At 48.2% G+C, this 27,500-nt stretch overlaps 1 protein-coding gene across 1 annotated transcript in view; it reads right to left on the reverse strand.

Annotated features, from left to right (window-relative positions):
* Nucleotides 1-2,672: 2,672 nt before the first annotated feature.
* The window catches only part of LOC121570213 (zinc finger and BTB domain-containing protein 47-like), a gene marked incomplete at its 3' end in the record, with an annotated part of 35,413 nt that continues 10,585 nt past the window's right edge, over nucleotides 2,673-27,500 (reverse strand). Inside the window, 3 exon segments of the mRNA XM_045219876.1 lie at nucleotides 2,673-2,817; nucleotides 9,996-10,111; nucleotides 25,478-25,625. Of these exon segments, the coding sequence (XP_045075811.1) occupies nucleotides 2,673-2,817; nucleotides 9,996-10,111; nucleotides 25,478-25,625 (409 nt within the window).

The following is a 27,500-nucleotide window of genomic DNA, read 5'->3' on the forward strand; positions in this document are numbered from 1 at the left end:
AACAGAAGCAATAATCAATCAGATTCCAAACTCTCCACCATTGCCAAGACCAAAGAGCTTCCAAGGATGTCAGGGACAAGATTGTAGACCTACACACGGCTGGAATGGGCTACAAGACCACCGCTGCCAAGCAGCTTGGTGAGAAGGTGACAACAGCTGGTGCGAGATGACCTGCAAATGGAAGAAACACAAAAGAACTGTCAATCTCCCTGCCTGGGGGCTCCATGGAAGATCTCACCTCTGGAGTTGCAAATGATCATGAGAACGGAATAGACCAGAACTACACGGGAGGATCTTGTAGTGATTCAAGGCAGCTGGGGACCATAGTCACCAAGAAAACAATTGGTAACACACATACGCTCGTGAAGGACTGAAATCCTGCAGCCACCCACAAGGTCCCCCTGCTCAAGAAAGCACATATACAGGGCCATCTGAAGTTTGCCAATGAACATCTGAATGATTCAGAGGAGAACTGGGTGAAAGTGTTGTGGTCAGATTAGAACAAAATCGAGCTCTTGGCATCAACTCAACGGCGTGTTTGTAGGAGGGAGAATGCTGCCTATGACCCCAAGAACAACCCATCCCCACCGTCAAACATGGAGGTGGAAACATTATGCTTTGGGGGTGTTTTCCTAAGGGAACTGGACAACTTCATCAAGCATTCAAAGGGACGATGGACGGCATGTACGTAAATCTGGGTGAGAACTCCTTCCCCTCAGCCAGGTTGAAAATGGGGGGGATGGGTTTTCAGCATGACAGTGACCCAAAACACACGGCCAAGGCAACAAAAGTGGTAAGAAGAAGCACATTAAGGTCTGGAGTGGTTAGCCAGTGTTAGACCTTAATCCCATAGAAAATCTGAGGGAGCTGGAAGGTTCATGCCAAACATCAGCCTCAAAACCTTAATGACTTGAGAAGATCTGCAAAGAGGGAGGGACAAAATCCCCCCTGAGATGTGTGCAAACTCAGGCCAACTACAAGAAACGCCTGACTCCTGATTGCCAACAAGGGTTGCATGTCAAAGTAATAAGTCATGTTGAGGAGGGGCCAAATACTTATTTCCTCATTAAAATGCAAATCAATTTATAACATTTTTGACATGCGTTTTTCTGGAGGTTTATTGTTTCACTGTTCAAATAAAACCTACCATTAAAATTATAGACTGATCATGGTCTTTGTCAGTGGGCAAACGTACAAAATCAGCAGGGGATCAAATACTTTTTTCCTCACTGTATATCTACAGTATTCACAAAAGGGAGTACAACCCTCACATTTTGTAAATATTTGAGTATATATTTTCATGTTGACAACACTGAAGAAATGACACTTCTAATACAATGTAAAGTATGAGGTAATATTTGTATAACAGTGTAATTTGTCTCCTCAATAACTCTCAACACACAGCCATTAATGTCTAAACTGGTTGGCAACAAAAGTGAGTACAACCCTTTAGTGAAAATGTCCAAATTGGGTCTAAGGTGTAAGAGTTTGTGTGGCCACCCATCATTTTCTCACTGCTACATGATGTTTTGCTAGGCACAGACTGGAACATGTTCGGGAATTCTTCAGATAAAGAGCTGAGGAGTACACCACATCAGTCACTGGCTTCATCAATAAGTGCATCGATGATGTCGTCTCATTATGACCGTACGTATATACCCCAACAAGAAGCCATGGATTACAGGAAACATCTGCACTGGAGCTAAAGGGTAGAGTTGCCGCTTTCAAGAGCGGGAATCTAACCCGACGCTGGCAAGAAATCCCGCTATGCCCTCCGATGAACCATCAAACAGGCAAAAGAGTAATACAGGAATAAGATTGATATAACGGCTCTGACGCTCGTCGGATGTGGCAGGGCTGAAAACTATTACAGACTACAAAGGGAAGCACAGCCACTTGCCCAGTGACACAAGACTTCCAGACGAAAGCTAAACCATTTCTAGAGCTCACTTCGAGGGTAAACAACACTGAAGCATGTACATGAGAACACACTGTTCCGATGATATGTTCTTCTCCGTAGCCGATGTGAGTAAGACTTTTAAGCAGGTAACATTCATAAGTAGCAGGGCCAGACGGATTACCAGGACGGATTGAAAGCATGGTCAAATACTTATTTCTAAATTAAAATGCAAATCAATTTATAAAAATTTTTGAATCTTGGATTCTTTGTTGTTATTCTGTTCTCACTGTTCAAATAAACCTTACCATTAAAATTATAGACTGCTCATTTCTTTGTCAGTGGGAACTACATAGTGAGGGATAAATACTTTTTCCCCCACTCCGCAGCTATCTTAAGATGAATGCACTGCCTGTACATCTCTGATAAGAGCCACAAATGACTCACTAACTGGAAAATGGATAAGAGCTGCTCAAATGACTCTACTAACTAAGTCTCTCTGGATAAGAGTGTCTACAAATGACTCACTACGTCCATCTCTCTGATCAGAGCGGTCTACAAATGACTCACTAACTGGAAGTCTCTCTGGATAAGAGTGTCTGCTAAATGACTCACTACTGTCCATCTCTCTGGATCAGAGCGTCTGCTAAATGACTCACTAACTGGAAGTCTCTCTGGATAAGAGTGTCTGCTAAATGACTCACTAACTGGAAGTGTCTCTGGATAAGAGCGTCTGCTAAATGACTAAAATGTAAATGTGTGTGTGAATACATACCAGTGTGTGTCTTCATGTGTTCATCAAAGTACTGCTTCATGTTGAAGTCTTTGCCACACCACTGGCACATGAACTGCTTGTGTCCGATGTGGATGGACATGTGGGATCGCAGCTGATATTTATACTGGAACCGCTCATTACAGTTCTGGAATACACACACACAATTTATCACTATTATTTGGTTTCAATGGTACTGTAGTGTACAGTGGGTGATGAAATGTGAAAACAGTGTGGTGATGGTACTGTAGTGTACATAGATATGTGGTACTGTAGTGTACAGTGTGGGTGATGGTACCAGTGTAATGGTGGTGATGGTACTCTAGTGTACAGTGTGGTGATGGTACCTAGTGTACAGTGTGGTGATGGTACCAGAAAGCAGTGTGGTGATGGTATTCTATACAGTGTGGTGATGGTACTGTAGTGGCTACAGTGTGGTGATGGGGTGCAGTGTGGTGATGGTACTGTAGTGTACAGTGTGGTGATGGTACTTGTTTGTACAGTGTGGTGATGGTACTGTAGTGTACAGTGTGGTGATGGTACTGTAGAAGTACAGTGTGGTGATTGGTACTGTAGTGTACAGTGTGGTGATGGTACTCTAGTGTACAGTGTAGTGATGGTACTGTAGTGTACAGTGTGGTGATGGTACTGTAGTGTACAGTGTGGTGATGGTACTGTAGTGTACAAAGTGTGGTGATGGTAACTGTAGTGTACAGTGTGGTGATGGTAACTGTAGAGTACAGTGTGGTGATGGTACTCTAGTGTACAGTGTGGTGATGGTACTGTAGTGTACAGTGTGGTGATGGTACTGTAGTGCACAGTGTGTGGTGATGGTACTCGTGGTGTACAGTGTGGTGATGGTACTCTAGTGTAAAGTGTGGTGATGGTACTGTAGTGTACAATCAGTGTGGTGATGGTGCTGTAGTGTACAGTGTGGTGATGGTACTGTAGTGTAAAGTGTGGTGATGGTACTGTAGTGTAAGTGTGTATGGGGTGCAGTTAGTGGTGATGAGTACTTTGTAGTGTACAGGGGTGATGGTACTGTAGTGTACAGTGTGGTGATGGTGCTGGCAGTGTACAGTGTGGTGATGGTGTGGTCAGTGTGGTGATGGTACTGTAGTGTACAGTGTGGTGATGGTACTGTAGTGTCAGGGGGATGGGGTGGAAGGGTGTGGTGATGGTACTGTAGTGTACAGTGTGGTGATGGTACTGCTAGTGTGTACAGTGTGGGTGATGGTGTACTGTAGTGTACAGTGTGGTGATGGTACTGTAGTGTACAGTGTGGTGATGGTACTGTAGTGGCTGTGTGGTGATGGTACTGCTTAGTGTACAGTGTGTGATGGTACTGTAGTGTACAGTGTGTGGTGATGGTACTGTAGAGTACAGTGTGGTGATAGGTACTGTAGGGTACAGTGTGGTGATGGTACTCTAGTGTACAGTGTGGTGATGGTACTGTAGTATACAGTGTGGTGATGGTACTCTAGTGTACAGTGTGGTGATAGGTACTGTCGTGTACAGGTGGTGATGGTACTGTAGTGTACAGTGTGGTGACTGCAGACTCTAGTGTACAGTGTGTGGTGATGGTACTGTAGTATAAAGTGTGGTGGATGGTACTTTAGTGTACAGTGTGGTGATGGTACTGTAGTGTACAGTGTGGTGATGGTACTGCTAGTGTACAGTGTGGTGTGATGGTACTGTAGTGTACAGTGTGTGGTGATGGTAGCTGTAGTATACAGTGTGGTGATGAAACTGTAGGTACAGTGTGGTGATGGTACTGGTGTACAGTGTGGTGATGGTACTGTAGTGTACAGTGTGGTGATGGTACTGTAGTGTAATACAGGTGGGTGATGGTACTCTGAGTGTACAGTGTGGTGATGGAAAACTGAGTGTACAGTGTGGTGATGGTACTGGTAGTGTACAGTGTGGTGATGGGGTACTGTAGTGTACAGTGTGGTGATGGTACTGTAGTGTACAGTGTGGTGATGGTACTCTAGTGTACAGTGTGGTGATGGTACTGTAGTGGCACAAGTGGTGATGGTACTCTAGTGTACAGTGTGGTGATGGTACTGTAGAGTACAGTGTGGTGATGGTACTGTAGTGTTTACAGTGTGGTGATGGTACTGTAGTAGTGTAGTGATGGTACTGTAGTGTACAGTGTGGTGATGGTACTCTAGTGTACAGGTGGTGATGGTACTGTGAAAAGGTGTAGTGTGGTGATGGTACTGTAGTGTACAGTGGTGATGTTACTGCTTAGTGTACAGTGTGGTGATGGTGCTGTAGTGTACAGTGTGGTGATGGTACTGTAGTGTACAGTGTGGTGATGGTACTGCTTGGTGTACAGTGTGGTGATGGTACTGTAGTGTACAGTGTGGTGATGGTACTGTAGTGTACAGTGTGGTGATGGTACTGTAGTGTACAGTGTGGTGATGGTACTGCTTGTATACAGTGTGGTGATGGTAACTGTAGTGTACAGTGTGGTGATGGTACTGTAGTGTACAGGTGTGATGGTACTGTAGTGTACAGTGTGGTGATGGAAAACTGTAGTGTACAGTGTGGTGATGTGGTACTGTAGTGTACAGTGTGGTGATGGTACTGTAGTGTACAGTGTGGTGATGGTACTGTTAGTGTACAGTGTGGTGATGGTACTGTAGTGTACAGTGTGGTGATGGTACTGTAGTGTACAGTGTGGTGATGGTAATCTAGTGTACAGTGTGGTGATGGTACTGTAGTGTACAAGTATGGTGATGGTACTGTAGTGTACAGTGTAGTGATGGTACTGTAGTGTACAGTGTAGTGATGGTACTGTAGTGTACACAGTGTGGTGATAATAATTGTAGTGTATACAGTGTAGTGATGGTACTGTAGTGTACAGTGTGGTGATGGTACTGTAGTGTACAGTGTGGTGATGGTACTGTAGTGTACAGTGTGGTGATGGTACTGTAGTATACAGTGTAGTGATGGTACTCTGTGATTATTGAGTGTACAGTGTAGTGATGGTACTGTAGTGTACAGTGTGGTGATAAGACTTGTAGTGTGCAGTGTAGTGATGGTACTGTAGTGTACGAGTGTAGTGATGGTGCTGTAGTCTACACAGTGTGGTGATGGTACTGTAGTGTGCAATGTGGTGATGGTACTCTAGTGTACAGTGTGGTGATGGTACTGTGTGTACAGGTGGTGATGGTACTGTAGTGTACAGTGTGGTGATGGTACTGTAGTGTACAGTGTGGTGATGGTACTGTAGTGTACAGTGTGGTGATGGTACTGTAGTGTACAGTGTGGTGATGGTACTGTAGTGTACAGTGTGGTGATGGTACTGTAGTGTACAGTGTGGTGATGGTACTCTAGTGTACAGTGTGGTGATGGTACTGTAGTGTACAGTGTGGGAGGGTAAGTGTAGTGATGGTACTGTAAGTGTACAGTGTAGTGATGGTATTGTAGTGTACAGTGTGGTGATAGTACTGTAGTGTACAGTGTGGTAGTTGGTATTAGGGAACAGTGTGGTGATGGTACTGTAGTGTACAGTGTGGTGATGGTACTGTGTGTAGTGTACAGTGGTAGTGATGGTACTGTAAGGTAATGTGTAGAAAGTGTACAGTGTAGTGATGGTACTGTAGTGTACAGTGTGGTGATAGTACTGTAGTGTACAGTGTAGTGATGGTACTGTAGTGTACAGTGTAGTGATGGTGCTGTAGTCTACAGTGTGGTGATGGTACTGTAGTGTACAGTGTGGTGATGGTACTCTAGTGTACAGTGTGGTGATGGTACTCTAGTGTACAGTGTGGTGATGGTACTGTAGTGTACAGTGTGGTGATGGTACTCTAGTGTACAGTGTGGTGATGGTACTGTAGTGTACAGTGTGGTGATGGTACTGTAGTGTACAGTGTGATGATGAGTACTCTAGTGTACAGTGTGGTGATGGTAACTGTAGTAGTACAGTGTGTGGTGATGGTACTGTAGTGTACAGTGTGGTGATGGTACTGTAGTGTACAGTGTGGTGATGGTACTGTAGTGTACAGTGTGGTGGTGATGGTACTGTAGTGTACAGTGTGGTGATGGTACTCTAGTGTACAGTGTGGTAGTGATGGTATTCCGTAGTGTACAGTGTGGTGATGGTACTGTGAGTACAGTGTGGTGATGGTGCACTCTAGTGTACAGTGTGGTGATGGTACTGTATCGTGTACAGTGTGGGGATGGTACTGTAGAGCACAGTGTGGTGATGGTACTGTAGTGTACAGTGTGGTGATGGTACTGTAGTGTAAAGTGTGGTGATGGTACTGTGTGTACTGTGGATGATGGTACCTGTGTGTACAGTGTGGTGATGGTACTGTAGTATACAGTGTGGTGATGGTACTGTAGTGTACAGTGTGGTGATGGTACTGTAGTGTACAGTGTGGTGATGGTACTCTAGTGCCAGAGTGTGGTGATGGTACTCTAGTGTACAAAGTTGGTGATGGTACTCTAGTGTACAGTGTGGTGATGGTACTGTAGTGTGTACAGGGGGGTACTGAGTGTACAGTGTGGTGATGGTACTCTAGTGTACAGTGTGGTGATGGTACTCTAGTGTACAGTGTGGTGATGGTACTGTAGTGTACAGTGTGGTGATGGTACTCTAGTGTACAGTGTGGTGATGGTACTGTAGTGTACAGTGTGGTGATGGTGGGCTGTAGTGTACAGTGTGGTGATGGTACTCTAGTGTACAGTGTGGTGATGGTACTGTGGTGTACAGTGTGGTGATGGTACTGTAGGTGTACAGTGTGGTGATGGTACTGTGGTGTGGCAGTGTGGTGATGGTACTCTAGTGTACAGTGTGGTGATGGTACTCTAGTGTACAGTGTGGTGATGGTACTGTAGTGTACAGTGTGGTGATGGTACTCTAGTGTACAGTGTGGTGATGGTACTGTGTGCACAGTGTGTGATGGTACTCTAGTGTACAGTGTGGTGATGGTACTGTAGAGTACAGTGTGGTGATGGTACTCTAGTGTACAGTGTGGTGATGGTACTGTCGTGTACAGTGTGGTGATGGTACTGTAGTGTACAGTGTGGTGATGGTACTCTAGTGTACAGTGTGGTGATGGTACTGTAGTGTACAGTGTGGTGATGGTACTCTAGTGTACAGTGTGGTGATGGTACTGTAGTGTACAGTGTGGTGATGGTACTGTAGTGTACAGTGTGGTGATGGTACTGTAGTGTACAGTGTGGTGATGGTGCTGTAGTGTACAGTGTGGTGATGGTACTGTAGTGTACAGTGTGGTGATGGTGACTGTGGTGGTACAGTGTGGTGATGGTACTGTAGTGTACAGTGTGGTGATGGTACTGTAGTGTACAGTGTGGTGATGGTACTGTAGTGTACAGTGTGGTGATGGTACTGTAGTGTACAGTGTGGTGATGGTACTGTAGTGTACAGTGTGGTGATGGTACTGTAGTGTACAGTGTGGTGATGGTACTGTAGTGTACAGTGTGGTGATGGTACTGTAGTGTACAGTGTGGTGATGGTACTGTAGTGTACAGTGTGGTGATGGTACTGTAGTGTACAGTGTAGTGATGGTACTGTAGTGTACAGTGTAGTGATGGTACTGTAGTGTACAGTGTGGTGATAGTACTGTAGTGTACAGTGTAGTGATGGTACTGTAGTGTACAGTGTGGTGATGGTACTGTAGTGTACAGTGTGGTGATGGTACTGTAGTGTACAGTGTAGTGATGGTACTGTAGTGTACAGTGTGGTGATAGTACTGTAGTGTACAGTGTAGTGATGGTACTGTAGTGTACAGTGTGGTGATAGTACTGTAGTGTACAGTGTAGTGATGGTACTGTAGTGTACAGTGTAGTGATGGTGCTGTAGTCTACAGTGTGGTGATGGTACTGTAGTGTACAGTGTGGTGATGGTACTGTAGTGTACAGTGTGGTGATGGTACTGTAGTGTGACAGTGTGGTGATGGTACTGATAGTGTACAGTGTGGTGATGGTACTGTAGTGTACAGTGTGGTGATGGTACTGTAGTGTACAGTGTGGTGATGGTACTGCAGTGTACAGTGTGGTGATGGTACTTAGTGTACAGTGTGGTGATGGTACTGTAGTGTACAGTGTGGTGATGGTACTGTAGTGTACAGTGTGGTGATGGTACTGTAGTGTACAGTGTGGTGATGGTACTGTAGTGTACAGTGTAGTGATGGTACTGTAGTGTACAGTGTGGTGATGGTACTGTAGTGTACAGTGTAGTGATGGTACTGTAGTGTACAGTGTAGTGATGGTACTGTAGTGTACAGTGTGGTGATAGTACTGTAGTGTGTACAGTGTAGTGATGGTACTGTAGTGTACAGTGTGGGTGATGGTACTGTAGTGTGCAGTGTGGTGATAGTACTGTAGTGTACAGTGTAGTGATGGTACTGTAGTGTACAGTGTGGTGATAGTACTGTAGTGTGTACAGTGTAGTGATGGTACTGTAGTGTACAGTGTGGTGATGGTACTTGTAGTGTACAGTGTGGTGATGGTACTGTAGTGTACAGTGTGGTGATGGTACTCTTTAGTGTACAGTGTGGTGATGGTACTGTAGTGTACAGTGTGGTGATGGTACTCTAGTGTACAGTGTGGTGATGGTACTCTAGTGTACAGTGTGGTGATGGTACTCTAGTGTACAGTGTGGTGATGGTACTGTAGTGTACAGTGTGGTGATGGTACTGTAGTGTACAGTGTGGTGATGGTACTCTAGTGTACAGTGTGGTGATGGTACTCTAGTGTACAGTGTGGTGATGGTACTCTAGTGTACAGTGTGGTGATGGTACTGTAGAGTACAGTGTGGTGATGGTACTGTAGTGTACAGTGTGGTGATGGTGCTGTAGTGTACAGTGTGGTGATGGTACTCTAGTGTACAGTGTGGTGATGGTACTCTAGTGTACAGTGTGGTGATGGTACTGTAGTGTACAGTGTGGTGATGGTACTGTAGTGTACAGTGTGGTGATGGTACTGTAGAGTACAGTGTGGTGATGGTACTGTAGTGTACAGTGTGGTGATGGTACTGTAGTGTACAGTGTGGTGATGGTACTGTAGTGTACAGTGTAGTGATGGTACTGTAGTGTACAGTGTGGTGATGGTACTGTAGAGTACAGTGTGGTGATGGTACTGTAGTGTACAGTGTGGTGATGGTACTGTAGTGTACAGTGTAGTGATGGTACTGTAGTGTACAGTGTAGTGATGGTACTGTAGTGTACAGTGTGGTGATGGTACTGTAGTGTACAGTGTAGTGATGGTACTGTAGTGTACAGTGTGGTGATGGTACTCTAGTGTACAGTGTGGTGATGGGTAAAGGTGATTTGAGAAGGGCTTTCCAACCTCACACTTGAAGGGCTTCTCTCCAGAGTGTTGTAGAGAGTGAACCTTTAGGGACATGCCGCGCTTGAATGACTTCCCACACGTCTCACAGGTGAACGGCATGTCCTTGGTGTGGGCTAGACAGACAAACAGACAGACAGTCAGTCAGTCAGAGAGAACTATCACTATCATCCTGATTGGCTGCATCACCGCCTGGTATGGCAACTGCTTGGCCTCCGACAGCAAGGCACTACAGAGGGTAGTGCGTACGGCCCAGTACATCACTGGGGCCAAGCTTCCTGCCATCCAGGACCTCTATACCAGGCAGTGTCAGAGGAAGGCCCTAAAAATGGTCAAAGACTCCAGCCACCCTAGTCATAGACTGTTCTCTCTGCTACCGCACGGCAAGCGGTACCGGTGAGAACAGCTTCTACCCTTAACAGCTTCTAACCCCAAGACTCCTGAACAGCTAATCAAATGGCTAGACACCCAGACCCATCCACCCCTCAGTCTCCATCCACCCCTCAGTCTCTATCCACCCCTCAGTCTCTATCCACCCCTCAGTCTCCATCCACCCCTCAGTCCACATCCACCCCTCAGTCTCCATCCACCCCTCAGTCCCCATCCACCCCTCAGTCTCCATCCACCCGACCCATCCACCCTCAGTCTCCATCCAACCCTCAGTCTCCATCCACCCTCAGTCTCCATCCACCCTCAGTCTCCATCCACCCCCTCAGTCTCCATCCACCCTCAGTCTCCATCCACCCCTCAGTCCCCATCCACCCTCAGTCTCCATCCACCCCTCAGTCCCCCATCCACCCCTCAGTCCCCATCCACCCCTCATCTCCATCCGACCCATCCACCCCTCAGTCTCCATCCACCCCCTCAGTCTCCATCCACCCCTCAGTCTCCATCCACCCCTAAGTCCCCATCACCCTCAGTCCCCATCCACCCCTCAGTCTCCATCCACCCCTCAGTCCCCATCCACCCCTCAGTCTCCATCCACCCCTCAGTCCCCATCCACCCCCTCAGTCTCCATCCACCCAGACCCATCCACCCTCAGTCTCCATCCACCCCTCAGTCTCCATCCACCCCCTCAGTCTCCATCCACCCTCAGTCTCCATCCACCCTCAGTCCCCATCCACCCCTCAGTCTCCATCCACCCTCAGTCTCCATCCACCCCTCAGTCTCCATCCACCCCCTCAGTCTCCATCCACCCAGACCCATCCACCCCCTCAGTCTCCATCCACCCCCTCAGTCCCCATCCACCCCTTAGTCTCCATCCACCCCTCAGTCCCCATCCACCCAGACCCATCCACCCCTCAGTCTCCATCCACCCCTCATTCTCCATCCACCCCTCAGTCTCCATCCACCCCTCAGTCTCCATCCACCCCTCAGTCTCCATCCACCCCGACCCATCCACCCCTCAGTCTCCATCCACCCCTCAGTCCCCATCCACCCCTCAGTCTCCATCCACCCCTCAGTCTCCATCCACCCCTCAGTCTCCATCCACCCCTCAGTCTCCATCCACCCCTCAGTCCCCATCCACCCCTCAGTCTCCATCCACCCCTCAGTCTCCATCCACCCCCTCAGTCTCCATCCACCCCTCAGTCTCCATCCACCCAGACCCATCCACCCCTCAGTCTCCATCCACCCCTCAGTCCCCATCCACCCCTCAGTCTCCATCCACCCCTCAGTCTCCATCCACCCCCGACCCATCCACCCCTCAGTCTCCATCCACCCCTCAGTCTCCATCCACCCCCTCAGTCTCCATCCACCCCTCAGTCTCCATCCACCCTCAGTCTCCATCCACCCCTCAGTCTCCATCCACCCCTCAGTCTCCATCCACCCCTCAGTCCCCATCCACCCCTCAGTCCCCATCCACCCCTCAGTCTCCATCCACGCCTCAGTCCCCATCCACCCCTCAGTCCCCATCCACCCCTCAGTCTCCATCCACGCCTCAGTCCCCATCCACCCCTCAGTCCCCATCCACCCCTCAGTCTCCATCCACCCCTCAGTCCCCATCCACTCCTCAGTCTCCATCCACCCCTCAGTCTCCATCCACCCCTCAGTCTCCATCCACCCCGACCCATCCACCCCTCAGTCTCCATCCACTCCTCAGTCTCCATCCACCCCTCAGTCTCCATCCACCCCTCAGTCTCCATCCACCCATCAGTCCCCATCCACCCCTCAGTCCCCATCCACCCCTCAGTCTCCATCCACCCCGACCCATCCACCCCTCAGTCTCCATCCACTCCTCAGTCTCCATCCACCCCTCAGTCTCCATCCACCCCCTCAGTCCCCATCCACCCCTCAGTCTCCATCCACCCCTCAGTCTCCATCCACCCCTCAGTCCCCATACACCTCAGTCTCCATCCACCCCGACCCATCCACCCCTCAGTCCCCATCCACCCCTCAGTCTCCATCCACCCCTCAGTCCCCATCCACCCCTTAGTCCCCATCCACCCCTCAGTCCCCATCCACCCCTCAGTCCCCATCCACCCCTCAGTCTCCATCCACCCCTCAGTCCCCATCCACCCCTTGGTCCCCATCCACCCCTCAGTCTCCATCCACCCCTCAGTCTCCATCCACCCCTCAGTCTCCATCTACCCCTCAGTCTCCATCCACCCAGACCCATCCACCCCTCAGTCTCCATCCACCCCTCAGTCTCCATCCACCCCTCAGTCTCCCATCCACCCCCTCAGTCTCCATCCACCCCTCAGTCTCCATCCACCCCTCAGTCTCCATCCACCCCTCAGTCCCCATCCACCCCTCAGTCTCCATCCACCCCTCAGTCCCCATCCACCCCTCAGTCTCCATCCACCCAGACCCATCCACCCCTCAGTCTCCATCCACCCCTCAGTCTCCATCCACCCCTCAGTCCCCATCCACCCCTCAGTCTCCATCCACCCCTCAGTCTCCATCCACCCCTCAGGCCCCATCCACCCCTCAGTCTCCATCCACACCTCAGTCTCCATCCACCCCGACCCATCCACCCCTCAGTCCCCATCCACCCCTCAGTCTCCATCCACCCCTCAGTCTCCATCCACCCCTCAGTCTCCATCCACCCCGACCCATCCACCCCTCAGTCCCCATCCACCCCTCAGTCCACATCCACCCCTCAGTCCCCATCCACCCCTCAGTCTCCATCCACCCCTCAGTCTCCATCCACCCCTCAGTCTCCATCCACCCCTCAGTCTCCATCCACTCCTCAGTCTCCATCCACCCCTCAGTCTCCATCCACCCAGACCCATCCACCCCTCAGTCTCCATCCACCCCTCAGTCTCCATCCACCCCTGTCTCCATCCACCCAGACCCATCCACCCCTCAGTCTCCATCCACCCCTCAGTCTCCATCCACCCCTCAGTCTCCATCCACTCCTCAGTCTCCATCCACCCCTCAGTCTCCATCCACCCCTCAGTCCCCATCCACCCCTCAGTCCCCATCCACCCCTCAGTCTCCATCCACCCCTCAGTCTCCATCCACCCCTCAGTCTCCATCCACCCCTCAGTCTCCATCCACCCCTCAGTTCCCATCCACCCCTCAGTCTCCATCCACCCCTCAGTCTCCATCCACCCCTCAGTCTCCATCCACCCCTCAGTCCCCATCCACCCCTCAGTCTCCATCCACCCCTCAGTCCCCATCCACCCCTCAGTCTCCATCCACCCCTCAGTCTCCATCCACCCAGACCCATCCACCCCTCAGTCTCCATCCACCCCTCAGTCCCCATCCACCCCTCAGTCTCCATCCACCCCGACCCATCCACCCCTCAGTCTCCATCCACCCCTCAGTCTCCATCCACCCCTCAGTCTCCATCCACCCCTCAGTCTCCATCCACCCTCAGTCCCCATCCACCCCTCAGTCTCCATCCACCCCCTCGAGTCTCCATCCACCCTCAGTCCCCATCCACCCCTCAGTCCCCATCCACCCCTCAGTCTCCATCACGCCTCAGTCCCCATCCACCCTCAGTCCCCATCCACCCCTCAGTCTCCATCCACGCCTCAGTCCCCATCCACCCCTCAGTCCCCATCCACCCCTCAGTCTCCATCCACCCCCTCAGTCCCCCATCCACCCCTCAGTCTCCATCCACCCCTCAGTCCCCATCCACCCTCAGTCTCCATCCACCCCTCAGTCTCCATCCACCCTCAGTCTCCATCCACCCTCAGTCTCCATCCACCCGACCCATCCACCCCTCAGTCTCCATCCACTCCTCAGTCCCCATCCACCCCCTCAGTCTCCATCCACGCCCCTCAGTCCCCATCCACCCCCTCAGTCCCCATCCACCCTCAGTCTCCATCCACCTCAGTCCCCATCCACCCCTCAGTCTCCATCCACCCCCTCAGTCTCCATCCACTCCTCAGTCTCCATCCACCCCTCAGTCTCCATCCACCCCTCAGTCCCCATCCACCCTCAGTCTCCATCCACCCCTCAGTCTCCATCCACCCCTCAGTCTCCATCCACCCCTCAGTCCCCATCCACCCCCCTCAGTCTCCATCCACCCCGACCCATCCACCCCTCAGTCCCCATCCACCCTCAGTCTCCATCCACCCCTCAGTCCCCATCCACCCCTTAGTCCCCATCCACCCTCAGTCCCCATCCACCCTCAGTCCCCATCCACACCTCAGTCTCCATCCACCCTCAGTCCCCATCCACCCCTTAGTCCCCATCCACACCCTCAGTCCCCATCCACCCCTCAGTCTCCATCCACCCTCAGTCTCCATCCACCCCTCAGTCTCCATCTACCCCTCAGTCTCCATCCACCCCAGACCCATCCACCCCTCAGTCTCCATCCACCCTCAGTCTCCATCCACCCCTCAGTCCCCATCCACCCCTCAGTCTCCATCCACCCCTCAGTCCCCATCCACCCCTCAGTCTCCATCCACCCCTCAGTCCCCATCCACCCTCAGTCTCCATCCACCCCTCAGTCTCCCATCCACCCCTCAGTCTCCATCCACCCCTCAGTCTCCATCCACCCCTCAGTCCCCATCCACCCCCTCAGTCTCCATCCACCCCTCAGTCCCCATCCACCCCTCAGTCTCCCATCCACCCAGACCCATCCACCCCTCAGTCTCCATCCACCCCCTCAGTCTCCATCCACCCCTAAGTCCCCATCCACCCTCAGTCTCCATCCACCCCCTCAGTCTCCATCCACCCCTCAGGCCCCATCCACCTCAGTCTCCATCCACCCCTCAGTCTCCATCCACCCCCGACCCATCCACCCCCTCAGTCCCCATCCACCCCTCAGTCTCCATCCACCCCTCAGTCTCCATCCACCCCTCAGTCTCCATCCACCCCTCAGTCTCCATCCACCCGACCCATCCACCCCTCAGTCCCAATCCACTCCTCAGTCCCCATCCACCCCACAGTCTCCATCCACTCCTCAGTCTCCATCCACCCTCAGTCTCCATCCACCCCCTCAGTCTCCATCCACCCCCGACCCATCCACCCCTCAGTCTCCATCCACTCGTCAGTCTCCATTCACCCCTCAGTCTCCATCCACCCCTCAGTCTCCATCCACCCCTCAGTCCCCATCCACCCCTCAGTCCCCATCCACCCCTCAGTCCCCATCCACTCCTCAGTCTCCATCCACCCCTCAGTCTCCATCCACCCCTCAGTCTCCATCCACCCCTCAGTCTCCATCCACCCTCAGTCCCCATCCACCCCCTCAGTCTCCATCCACCCCTCAGTCCCCATCCACCCCTCAGTCTCCATCCACCCCAGACCCATCCACCCCTCAGTCTCCATCCACCCCTCAGTCTCCATCCACCCCTCAGTCCCCATCCACCCCTCAGTCTCCATCCACCCTCAGTCTCCATCCACCACTCAGTCTCCATCCACCCTGACCCATCCACCCCTCAGTCCCCATCCACCCCTCAGTCTCCATCCACCCCTCAGTCTCCATCCACCCTCAGTCTCCATCCACCCTCAGTCTCCATCCACCCCTCAGTCCCCATCCACCCCTCAGTCCCCATCCACCCCTCAGTCTCCATCCACCCCTCAGTCTCCATCCACCCCTCAGTCTCCATCCACCCTGACCCATCCACCCCCTCAGTCTCCATCCACCCTCAGTCTCCATCCACCCCTCAGCTCCATCCACCCTCAGTCTCCATCCACCCCGACCCATCCACCCCTCAGTCTCCATCCACCCCTCAGTCTCCATCCACCCCTCAGTCTCCATCCACCCCTCAGTCTCCATCCACCCTCAGTCCCCATCCACCCCTCAGTCCCCATCCACCCCTCAGTCCCCATCCACCCCTCAGTCCCCATCCACCCCTCAGTCTCCATCCACCCCTCAGTCTCCATCCACCCCTCAGTCTCCATCCACCCTCAGTCTCCATCCACTCCTCAGTCTCCATCCACCCAGACCCATCCACCCCTCAGTCTCCATCCACCCCCTCAGTCTCCATCCACCCCTCAGTCTCCATCCACCCCTCAGTCTCCATCCACCCAGACCCATCCACCCTCAGTCTCCATCCACCCCTCAGTCTCCATCCACCCTCAGTCTCCATCCACCCCTCAGTCTCCATCCACCCCTCAGTCTCCATCCACCCCTCAGTCTCCATCCACCCTCAGTCTCCATCCACCCTCAGTCCCATCCACCCCTCACCCCATCCACCCCTCAGTCTCCATCCACCCCTCAGTCTCCATCCACCCCTCAGTCTCCATCCACCCAGACCCATCCACCCCTCAGTCTCCATCCACCCCTCAGTCTCCATCCACCCCTCAGTCTCCATCCACCCCTCAGTCTCCATCCACCCCTCAGTCCCCATCCACCCGCCCGTATCCTCCCTTCCCCCCCGAAGAAAGCATCCCTCCCAAATGTATAAATTGATGGTTCAATTACGGGATGCCAAGCTCATATTTTTCCATATTCTATTCCAGTTAAAGTGTGGTTCAGATTAAATTTGATCTGTGGACTATATTTTTTTAATGGCTAGCTCAGAATTTGAATCTCACTTTGTAACAAAATAAAATGTGAACTTTTGGTGTGTGTTTTTCTGGGGTGTGGGTGTGTGTTTTTGGGGTGTGGGTGTGTGTTTTTGGGGTGTGGGTCTGTGTTTTTGGGGTGTGGGTGTGTGTTTTTGGGGTGTGGGTGTGTTTTTCTGGGGTGTGGGTCTGTGTTTTTGGGGTGTGGGTGTGTTTTTCTGGGGTGTGGGTGTGTTTTTCTGGGGTGTGGGTGTGTGTTTTTGGGGTGTGGGTGTGTGTTTTGGGGGGGGTGTGAGTGAGTGCATGTGTGCTAAGGTGTGGAGAATCAGAGCAGGTGGTCAGTCCAGTTCAAGTGTTCCGCAGTCTGATGGCTCGTAGATGGAAACTGTCTCCGAGGCTGTTAGTTTCAGACCTCATTCTCTGGTACCGTCTGCCCGACACTAAGGGAGAGAACAGCTTGTGGTTGGGGTGGTTGATGCTGCTCCGCTTCCTCTGGCAACGTTTTAAGTAGATGTCCTGGATGTGTGGGAGGGTCAGAACAGTAGTCTAATGTTATAGAAGGGAGGGTCAGAACAATAGTCTAATGCTATAGAAGGGAGGGTCAGAACAGTAGTCTAATGTTATAGAAGGGAGGGTCAGAACAGTAGTCTAATGTTATAGATGGGAGGGTCAGAACAGTAGTCTAATGTTATAGAAGGGAGGGTCAGAACAGTAGTCTAATGTTATAGAAGGGAGGGTCAGAACAGTAGTCTAATGTTATAGAGGGGAGGGTGAGAACAGTAGTCTAATGTTATAGAAGGGAGGGTCAGAACAGTAGTCTAATGTTATAGAGGGAGGGTCAGAACAGTAGTCTAATGTTATAGAAGGGGAGGGTCAGAACAGTAGTCTAATGTTATAGATGGGAGGGGTCAGAACAGTAGTCTAATGTTATAGAAGGGAGGGTCAGAACAGTAGTCTAATGTTATAGAAGGGAGGGTCAGAACAGTAGTCTAATGTTATAGAGGGGAGGGTCAGAACAGTAGTCTAATGTTATAGAAGGGAGGGTCAGAACAGTAGTCTAATGTTATAGAAGGGAGGGTCAGAACAGTAGTCTAATGTTATAGAAGGGGAGGGGTCAGAACAGTAGTCTAATGTTATAGAAGGGAGGGTCAGAACAGTAGTCTAATGTTATAGAAGGGAGGGTCAGAACAGTAGTCTAATGTTATAGAAGGGAGGGTCAGAACAGTAGTCTAATGTTATAGATGGGAGGGTCAGAACAGTAGCTCTAATGTTATAGAAGGGAGGGTCAGAACAGTAGTCTAATGTTGTAGAAGGGAGGGTCAGAACAGTAGTCTAATGTTATAGAAGGGAGGGTCAGAACAGTAGTCTAATGTTATAGAAGGGAGGGTCAGAACAGTAGTCTAATGTTATAGAAGGGAGGGTCAGAACAGTAGTCTAATGTTATAGAAGGGAGGGTCAGAACAGTAGTCTAATGTTATAGAAGGGAGGGTCAGAACAGTAGTCTAATGTTATAGAAGGGAGGGTCAGAACAGTAGTCTAATGTTATAGAGGGGAGGGTCAGAACAGTAGTCTAATGTTATAGAAGGGAAGGGTCAGAACAGTAGTCTAATGTTATAGAAGGGAGGGTCAGAACAGTAGTCTAATGTTATAGAAGGGGAGGGCCAGAACAGTAGTCTAATGTTATAGAAGGGGAGGGCCAGAACAGTAGTCTAATGTTATAGAAGGGAGGGTCAGAACAATAGTCTAATGCTATAGAAGGAGGGTCAGAACAGTAGTCTAATGTTATAGAAGGGAGGGTCAGAACAGTAGTCTAATGTTATAGATGGGAGGGTCAGAACAGTAGTCTAATGTTATAGAAGGGGAGGGTCAGAACAGTAGTCTAATGTTATAGAAGGGAGGGTCAGAACAGTAGTCTAATGTTATAGAGGGGAGGGTGAGAACAGTAGTCTAATGTTATAGAAGGGAGGGTCAGAACAGTAGTCTAATGTTATAGAGGGAGGGTCAGAACAGTAGTCTAATGTTATAGAAGGGAGGGTCAGAACAGTAGTCTAATGTTATAGATGGGAGGGTCAGAACAGTAGTCTAATGTTATAGAAGGGAGGGTCAGAACAGTAGTCTAATGTTATAGAAGGGAGGGTCAGAACAGTAGTCTAATGTTATAGAGGGGAGGGTCAGAACAGTAGTCTAATGTTATAGAAGGGAGGGTCAGAACAGTAGTCTAATGTTATAGAAGGGGAGGGTCAGAACAGTAGTCTAATGTTATAGAAGGGAGGGTCAGAACAGTAGTCTAATGTTATAGAAGGGGAGGGTCAGAACAGTAGTCTAATGTTATAGAAGGGAGGGTCAGAACAGTAGTCTAATGTTATAGAAGGGAGGGTCAGAACAGTAGTCTAATGTTATAGATGGGAGGGTCAGAACAGTAGTCTAATGTTATAGAAGGGGAGGGTCAGAACAGTAGTCTAATGTTATAGAAGGGAGGGTCAGAACAGTAGTCTAATGTTATAGAAGGGAGGGTCAGAACAGTAGTCTAATGTTATAGAAGGGAGGGTCAGAACAGTAGTCTAATGTTATAGAAGGGAGGGTCAGAACAGTAGTCTAATGTTATAGAAGGGAGGGTCAGAACAGTAGTCTAATGTTATAGAAGGGAGGGTCAGAACAGTAGTCTAATGTTATAGAAGGGAGGGTCAGAACAGTAGTCTAATGTTATAGAAGGGAGGGCCAGAACAGTAGTCTAATGTTATAGAAGGGAGGGTCAGAACAGTAGTCTAATGTTATAGAAGGGAGGGTCAGAACAGTAGTCTAATGTTATAGAAGGGAGGGCCAGAACAGTAGTCTAATGTTATAGAAGGGAGGGCCAGAACAGTAGTCTAATGTTATAGAAGGGAGGGTCAGAACAGTAGTCTAATATTATAGAAGGGAGGGCCAGAACAGTAGTCTAATGTTATAGAATGGAGGGCCAGAACAGTAGTCTGTTATAGAAGGGAGGGTGAGAACAGTAGTCTAATGTTATAGAAGGGAGGGTCAGAACAGTAGTCTAATGTTATAGAAGGGAGGGTCAGAACAGTAGTCTGTTATAGAAGGGAGGGTGAGAACAGTAGTCTAATGTTATAGAAGGGAGGGTCAGAACAGTAGTCTAATGTTATAGAAGGGAGGGTCAGAACAGTAGTCTAATGTCATAGAAGGGAGGGTCAGAACAGTAGTCTAATGTTATAGAAGGGAGGGTCAGAACAGTAGTCTAATGTTATAGAAGGGAGGGTCAGAACAGTAGTCTAATGTTATAGAAGGGAGGGTCAGAACAGTAGTCTAATGTTATAGAAGGGGGAGGGCCAGAACAGTAGTCTAATGTTATAGAAGGGGGAGGGTCAGAACAGTAGTCTAATGTTATAGAAGGGAGGGTCAGAACAGTAGTCTAATGTTATAGAAGGGAGGGTCAGAACAGTAGTCTAATGTTATAGAAGGGAGGGTCAGAACAGTAGTCTAATGTTATAGAAGGGAGGGTCAGAACAGTAGTCTAATGTTATAGAAGGGGAGGGTCAGAACAGTAGTCTAATGTTATAGAAGGGAGGGTCAGAACAGTAGTCTAATGTTATAGAATGGAGGACCAGAACAGTAGTCTAATGTTATAGAAGGGAGGGTCAGAACAGTAGTCTAATGGTATAGAAGGGTGGGTCAGAACAGTAGTCTAATGTTATAGAATGGAGAGTCAGAACAGTAGTCTAATGTTATAGAAGGGAGGGTCAGAACAGTAGTCTGTTATAGAAGGGAGGGTGAGAACAGTAGTCTAATGTTATAGAAGGGAGGGTCAGAACAGTAGTCTAATGTTATAGAAGGGAGGGTCAGAACAGTAGTCTAATGTTATAGAAGGGAGGGTCAGAACAGTACTCTAATGTTATAGAAGGGAGGGCCAGAACAGTAGTCTAATGTTATAGATGGGAGGGCCAGAACAGTAGTCTAATGTTATAGAAGGGAGGGTCAGAACAGTAGTCTAATGTTATAGAAGGGTGGGTCAGAACAGTAGTCTAATGTTATAGAAGGGAGGGTCAGAACAGTAGTCTAATGTTATAGAAGGGAGGGTCAGAACAGTAGTCTAATGTTATAGAAGGGAGGGTCAGAACAGTAGTCTAATGTTATAGAAGGGAGGGTCAGAACAGTAGTCTAATGTTATAGAAGGGAGGGTCAGAACAGTAGTCTAATGTTATAGAAGGGAGGGTCAGAACAGTAGTCTAATGTTATAGAAGGGAGGGTCAGAACAGTAGTCTAATGTTATAGAAGGGAGGGTCAGAACAGTAGTCTAATGCTATAGAAGGGAGGGTCAGAACAGTAGTCTAATGTTATAGAAGGAAGGGTCAGAACAGTAGTCTAATGTTATAGAAGGGAGGGTCAGAACAGTAGTCTAATGTTATAGAAGGGAGGGTCAGAACAGTAGTCTAATGTTATAGAAGGGGGAGGGCCAGAACAGTAGTCTAATGTTATAGAAGGGGAGGGCCAGAACAGTAGTCTAATGTTATAGAAGGGAGGGTCAGAACAGTAGTCTAATGTTATAGAAGGGGAGGGTCAGAACAGTAGTCTAATGTTATAGAAGGGAGGGTCAGAACAGTAGTCTAATGTTATAGAAGGGAGGGCCAGAACAGTAGTCTAATGTTATAGAAGGGAGGGTCAGAACAGTAGTCTAATGTTATAGAAGGGAGGGTCAGAACAGTAGTCTAATGTTATAGAAGGGAGGGTCAGAACAGTAGTCTAATGTTATAGAAGGGAGGGTCAGAACAGTAGTCTAATGTTATAGAAGGGAGGGTCAGAACAGTAGTCTAATGTTATAGAAGGGAGGGTCAGAACAGTAGTCTAATGTTATAGAAGGGGAGGGTCAGAACAGTAGTATAATGTTATAGAAGGGAGGGTCAGAACAGTAGTCTAATGTTATAGAAGGGGAGGGCCAGAACAGTAGTCTAATGTTATAGAAGGGGAGGGTCAGAACAGTAGTCTAATGTTATAGAAGGGAGGGTCAGAACAGTAGTCTAATGTTATAGAAGGGAGGGTCAGAACAGTAGTCTAATGTTATAGAAGGGAGGGTCAGAACAGTAGTCTAATGTTATAGAAGGGAGGGTCAGAACAGTAGTCTAATGTTATAGAAGGGAGGGTCAGAACAGTAGTCTAATGTTATAGAAGGGAGGGTCAGAACAGTAGTATAATGTTATAGAAGGGAGGGTCAGAACAGTAGTCTAATGTTATAGATGGGAGGGTCAGAACAGTAGTCTAATGTTATAGAAGGGAGGGTCAGAACAGTAGTCTAATGTTATAGAAGGGAGGGCCAGAACAGTAGTCTAATGTTATAGAAGGGAGGGCCAGAACAGTAGTCTAATGTTTGGGAAAGACTTGGTGAAGTGGAAAAAAACAGGAGGATAGCAGTGCTGCTATGTTGTGCGTGATGATTGTGGGGGACTATACAAATACAAAACAGTCACGAGACGGGGACTTCAAAATGGCGCGTCAAGTGAACTGTACTGTTCAGGATGGTAGCCTGAAATCTGGACACTGACTGTAGGTGTATAACTCCACATAGCCTCATATCATATTAACCCCTGCAGAATTAACCATTTCTTGCAGTAAAATTATCCACCAAATGTACATTTTGACTCTGGAACAGGAGTGGAGAAATATGATGTATTTCTTTCAGCATCTTGAATGAATGCATGCGGTTAGGGACCGTCTATAAAGGTGACATCTTTATCAGCATCATAAAAGCTGACAGTATTTCAACCACATAAAATATGCATCCAAGCAGAACTGAAATCTTACCAGAAACCTGTTGGGTAGTTTTCACAGCTTTTAATTTCCTTAAAAATGGTGAAACTGATGTCATTAAACAATTTGTTGATGTATTATTGCATTTTCTCCCTGGTCCCTAAACGTCTTTGCTGCGCAAGAGAAGCATAGATGAAAGAGAAAAAAATTCAGCAATTTATGACATTATTCTGGTGAGCAGGGGTTTATTTAGTATATTAAGAGTCAGTGTGGAGGAGGTATTGTTGCCAATCCTCACAGCCTGTGGTCTGTCCGTCAGGAAGTCTAGGATCCAGTTGCAGAGGGTGGTGTCCAGACCCAGGGCTCTGAGCTTGGAGGGAACATTAGTGTTGAATGCTGAACTGTAGTTAATGAACAGCATTCTCCGTAGGTGTTCCTCTTGTCCGGATGTGTTATGGCCGTGTGACTAGCGATGGAAATGGCATCTTCCATGGATCTGTTGGAGCGGTGGGCAGATTGGAGTGGTTCCAGTGTGCCTGGTATGATGGCCTTGATGTGGGTCATGACCAGCCTCTCAAAGCACTTCGTGATGACAGAGGTGAGTACGACGGGGCGATAGCCATTTGGGCATGTCACCTTTGTTTTCTTGGTCTCCTTGAAGCAAGTGGGGACTCCATCCTGGGACAGGGACAGGTTGAGATGTCAGAGAAGATGCCCGCCAGCGGACACTTTGAGGACATGGCCAGGGATGCCATCTGGGCCGGCGGCTTTGTGAATATTCACTATTTTCAGCCTTGGAGAGCGTAGGCACCTGGTCGTTCAGAGCAGCAAGAGCCTGGTGTTACTATGATGTACCATGGTGATAGTACTCACCCACCGTTACTATGACGTTACCTTGGTGATAGTACTCACCCACCGTTACTATGACGTTACCATGGTGATAGTACTCACCCACCGTTACTATGACGTTACCTTGGTGATAGTACTCACCCACCGTTACTATGACGTTACCATGGTGATAGTACTCAACGACCGTAACTATGATGTTACCATGGTGATAGTACTCACCCACCGTTACTATGACGTTACCTTGGTGATAGTACTCACCCACCGTTACTATGACGTTACCATGGTGATAGTACTCACCCACCGTTACTATGACGTTACCTTGGTGATAGTACTCACCCACGTTACTATGACGTTACCATGGTGATAGTACTCATCCACCGTTACTATGACGTTACCATGGTGATAGTACTCACCCACCGTTACTATGACGTTACCTTGGTGATAGTACTCACCCACCCTTACTATGACGTTACCATGGTGATAGTACTCACCCACCGTTACTATGACGTTACCATGGTGATAGTGCTCACCCACATGACGTTACCATGGTGATAGTACTCACCCACCGTTACTATGACGTTACCATGGTGATAGTACTCGCCGACCGTTACTATGACGTTACCATGGTGATAGTACTCACCCACCGTTACTATGACGTTACCATGGTGATAGTACTCAACCACCGTTGCTATGACGTTACCATGGTGATAGTACTCACCCACCGTTACTATGACGTTATCATGGTGATAGTACTCAACGACCGTTACTATGATGTTACCATGGTGATAGTACTCAACGACCGTAACTATGATGTTACCATGGTGATAGTACTCACCCACCGTTACTATGACGTTACCTTGGTGATAGTACTCACCCACGTTACTATGACGTTACCATGGTGATAGTACTCACCCACCGTTACTATGACGTTACCATGGTGATAGTACTCACCCACCGTTACTATGCCGTTACCATGGTGATAGTGCTCACCCACATGACGTTACCATGGTGATAGTACTCACCCACCGTTACTATGACGTTACCATGGTGATAGTACTCGCCGACCGTTACTATGACGTTACCATGGTGATAGTACTCACCCACCGTTACTATGACGTTACCATGGTGATAGTACTCAACCAATCGCTGCTGAGCGTTACCATGGTGATAGTACTCACCCACCGTTACTATGACGTTATCATGGTGATAGTACTCAACGACCGTTACTATAATGTTACCATGGTGATAGTACTCACCGACCGTTACTATGATGTACCATGGTGATAGTACTCACCCACCATTACTATGACGTTACCATGGTGATAGTACTCACCCACCGTTACTATGACGTTACCATGGTGATAGTACTCAACCACCGTTACTATGACGTTATCATGGTGATAGTACTCAACGACCGTTACTATGATGTTATCATGGTGATAGTACTCAACGACCGTTACTATGATGTTACCATGGTGATAGTACTCACCGACCGTTACTATGATGTACCATGGTGATAGTACTCACCCACCGTTACTATGACGTTACCATGGTGATAGTACTCACCCACCGTTACTATGACGTTACCATGGTGATAGTACTCACCGACCGTTACTATGACGTTACCATGGTGATAATACTCACCCACCGTTACTATGACGTTACCATGGTGATAGCCGGCCGTTACTACGACGTTACAATGGTGATAGTACTCACCGACCGTTACTACGACGTTACCATGGTGATAGTACTCAACCACCGTTACTATGACGTTACCATGGTGATAGCACTCACCCACGTTACTATGATGTTATCATGGTGATAGTACTCACCGACCGTTACTATGATGTTATCATGGTGATGGTACTCACCGACCGTTACCATGATGTTACCATGGTGATAGTACTCACCGACCGTTACTATGATGTTACCATGGTGATAGTACTCACCGACCGTTACTATGATGTTACCATGGTGATATTACTCACCGACCATGTGCTTCCTGACGTGGGCCATGGTGTAGAACTTCTTCTCACAGATCTCACAGCAGAACTTCTTCTCAGCGTAACCGTGGACGATCTTGTTGTGTTCATGGAGAGACCAGAGCTTCTTAAAAGCCTTGCCACACGTTGCACACTGAAACACACACACTAATTAAACTCAGTGGAGGCCAACATTTAAAGTCACTTCATGATTTCAGTTGAAATTAAGGAAAAACTGAAGTATTTTCCATCACATGATTAACAGGCACCGTGTTCTCCTCATCTATTGAATATGAAGGACATCTCTACATCCACTTTAAAACACATTACAGGACAAAGAGAGGTAGATGACTTTCAAAGTGATTGGAAGGCTTCTGTGTTATTAATCCCTGCAAAAAAGCTTCCATAGGAATGCCTGTCATTAAAACATAGAACTAATCATAATGGGGGGAATTCCGACCCGAGATGAGAGCACGTAAATGGCCGGAATTCCCTTTGATGCACCTTTCTCTCCACGTGTATTCTGACCTTGAACCTAAGCATGAGAATATCATGCTATTCACCCGCTATTCGTTTGGGGTGGAGATCAAACAAATGAAGGTGTGGTGGAGGTGTGTTTAGAGACAAACTGTATTCTGAATTTGACACTTATTCCCTAATAATTCCACCATCTTTTCGCGTGATGAAACCATGAGAAAGGCCTAGCGAGCCTGTCGGTTCCAAGTGGAAAAACATCTATTTTTTCAGATGGAGAATAGTGTTATATCTATGCACTGTGATTTATAGATTGATAAGAGCTATTGATATTGATGAGTAAGCCGTTTGAATAAGTGGATTGTAAATATCAATGACACTCGTTTTAGATCTATTTTACTTTATAATCGCTGGAGACAAATGTGAAAGCAGTTATATGGCAGCAGACTGAAGCCTATCAGCTTTCCCGCACTAAAGTTTATGAAATGCTGAACCATTAAAGCAGAATTTCAATTGTACGTCCTTTTAACTTGCAGAGATCGCCCCACTCGAATGTCTTAATTATAGACTAGCTTCCTGTTTCTAGCATGATAAATATTAGCCACTATCAGTATTGACCGTCAGTAGGTCTAATAACAACACATATTCAACTGCCAATTTACTGTTAGTTCCCTTCAGTTGGTATAGCCTACATTATCATTCCATTTCATTACATTGTTTCGTTTACCTTCATTCACTTCCTCTGTAAACGCAGTCATGGTCATGTGGTTGTTCCTGAGAGTCGCAATCAATAGTGGATCATATTAGCCTAACGTTGTGCAATAATTTGAGACAATTATAGCCTATTGGAATAATTATGGTACTGAGAGGACACATAGCAGTTTCACCCTGGAGCCGGGTGCGCGGTTCACCATTACTGGACCGTTGTCATTAGTCTTCAGTTTGGTTATTATTAAATAGGGTATTTTATAGGACTATTGGTCGACTCCTATTGTACAATTTACTCATCTTCCAATATCTCATCGATTTAACTTATATGCCAACTTTCAGGATGAATTCAACCATTTTGATTCATCAATATATTTAGCTCTCCAAACCGTTTTTTTATGATTCATAAATACTTTCAGATAAATCTAGGAAACCAATTGGTGCTGAAAAGGAAACTAATATGTACTGTGTATATTTAGATTCCTTTCTTTTATTGATCCCTAATTTTCTGAACCGTTCTCTCCATATATTCTAGTGAGTCTGTCAAAAAAAATCTAACTAAAAGTTACACCGAATTTAAAGGGATGGCTTTAGATATATGTACTGAAAACCCTATTGAATGAAAACTCCAAGATAAAATATGTTGGCCAGCAAGTGGGAGGGTTTTTAGCAGTTGAATGAAATACATTCAGAGCGAACAAGGTAGACACATTACACGACAGCATAAGGTAAGTCTGAATACCAAACAGTGAGGAGTGCCAAGGAAATGTGTGCGTAGGAAAGGCATACATGTCCTGAGTCTGAATCGGCCCAAATAAGAGTAATCATCAAGCTCAAGCATAACCTG

This window comes from Coregonus clupeaformis, unplaced genomic scaffold (assembly GCF_020615455.1).
Source record: "Coregonus clupeaformis isolate EN_2021a unplaced genomic scaffold, ASM2061545v1 scaf2849, whole genome shotgun sequence".
NCBI classification, from domain to species: Eukaryota; Metazoa; Chordata; class Actinopteri; order Salmoniformes; family Salmonidae; genus Coregonus; species Coregonus clupeaformis.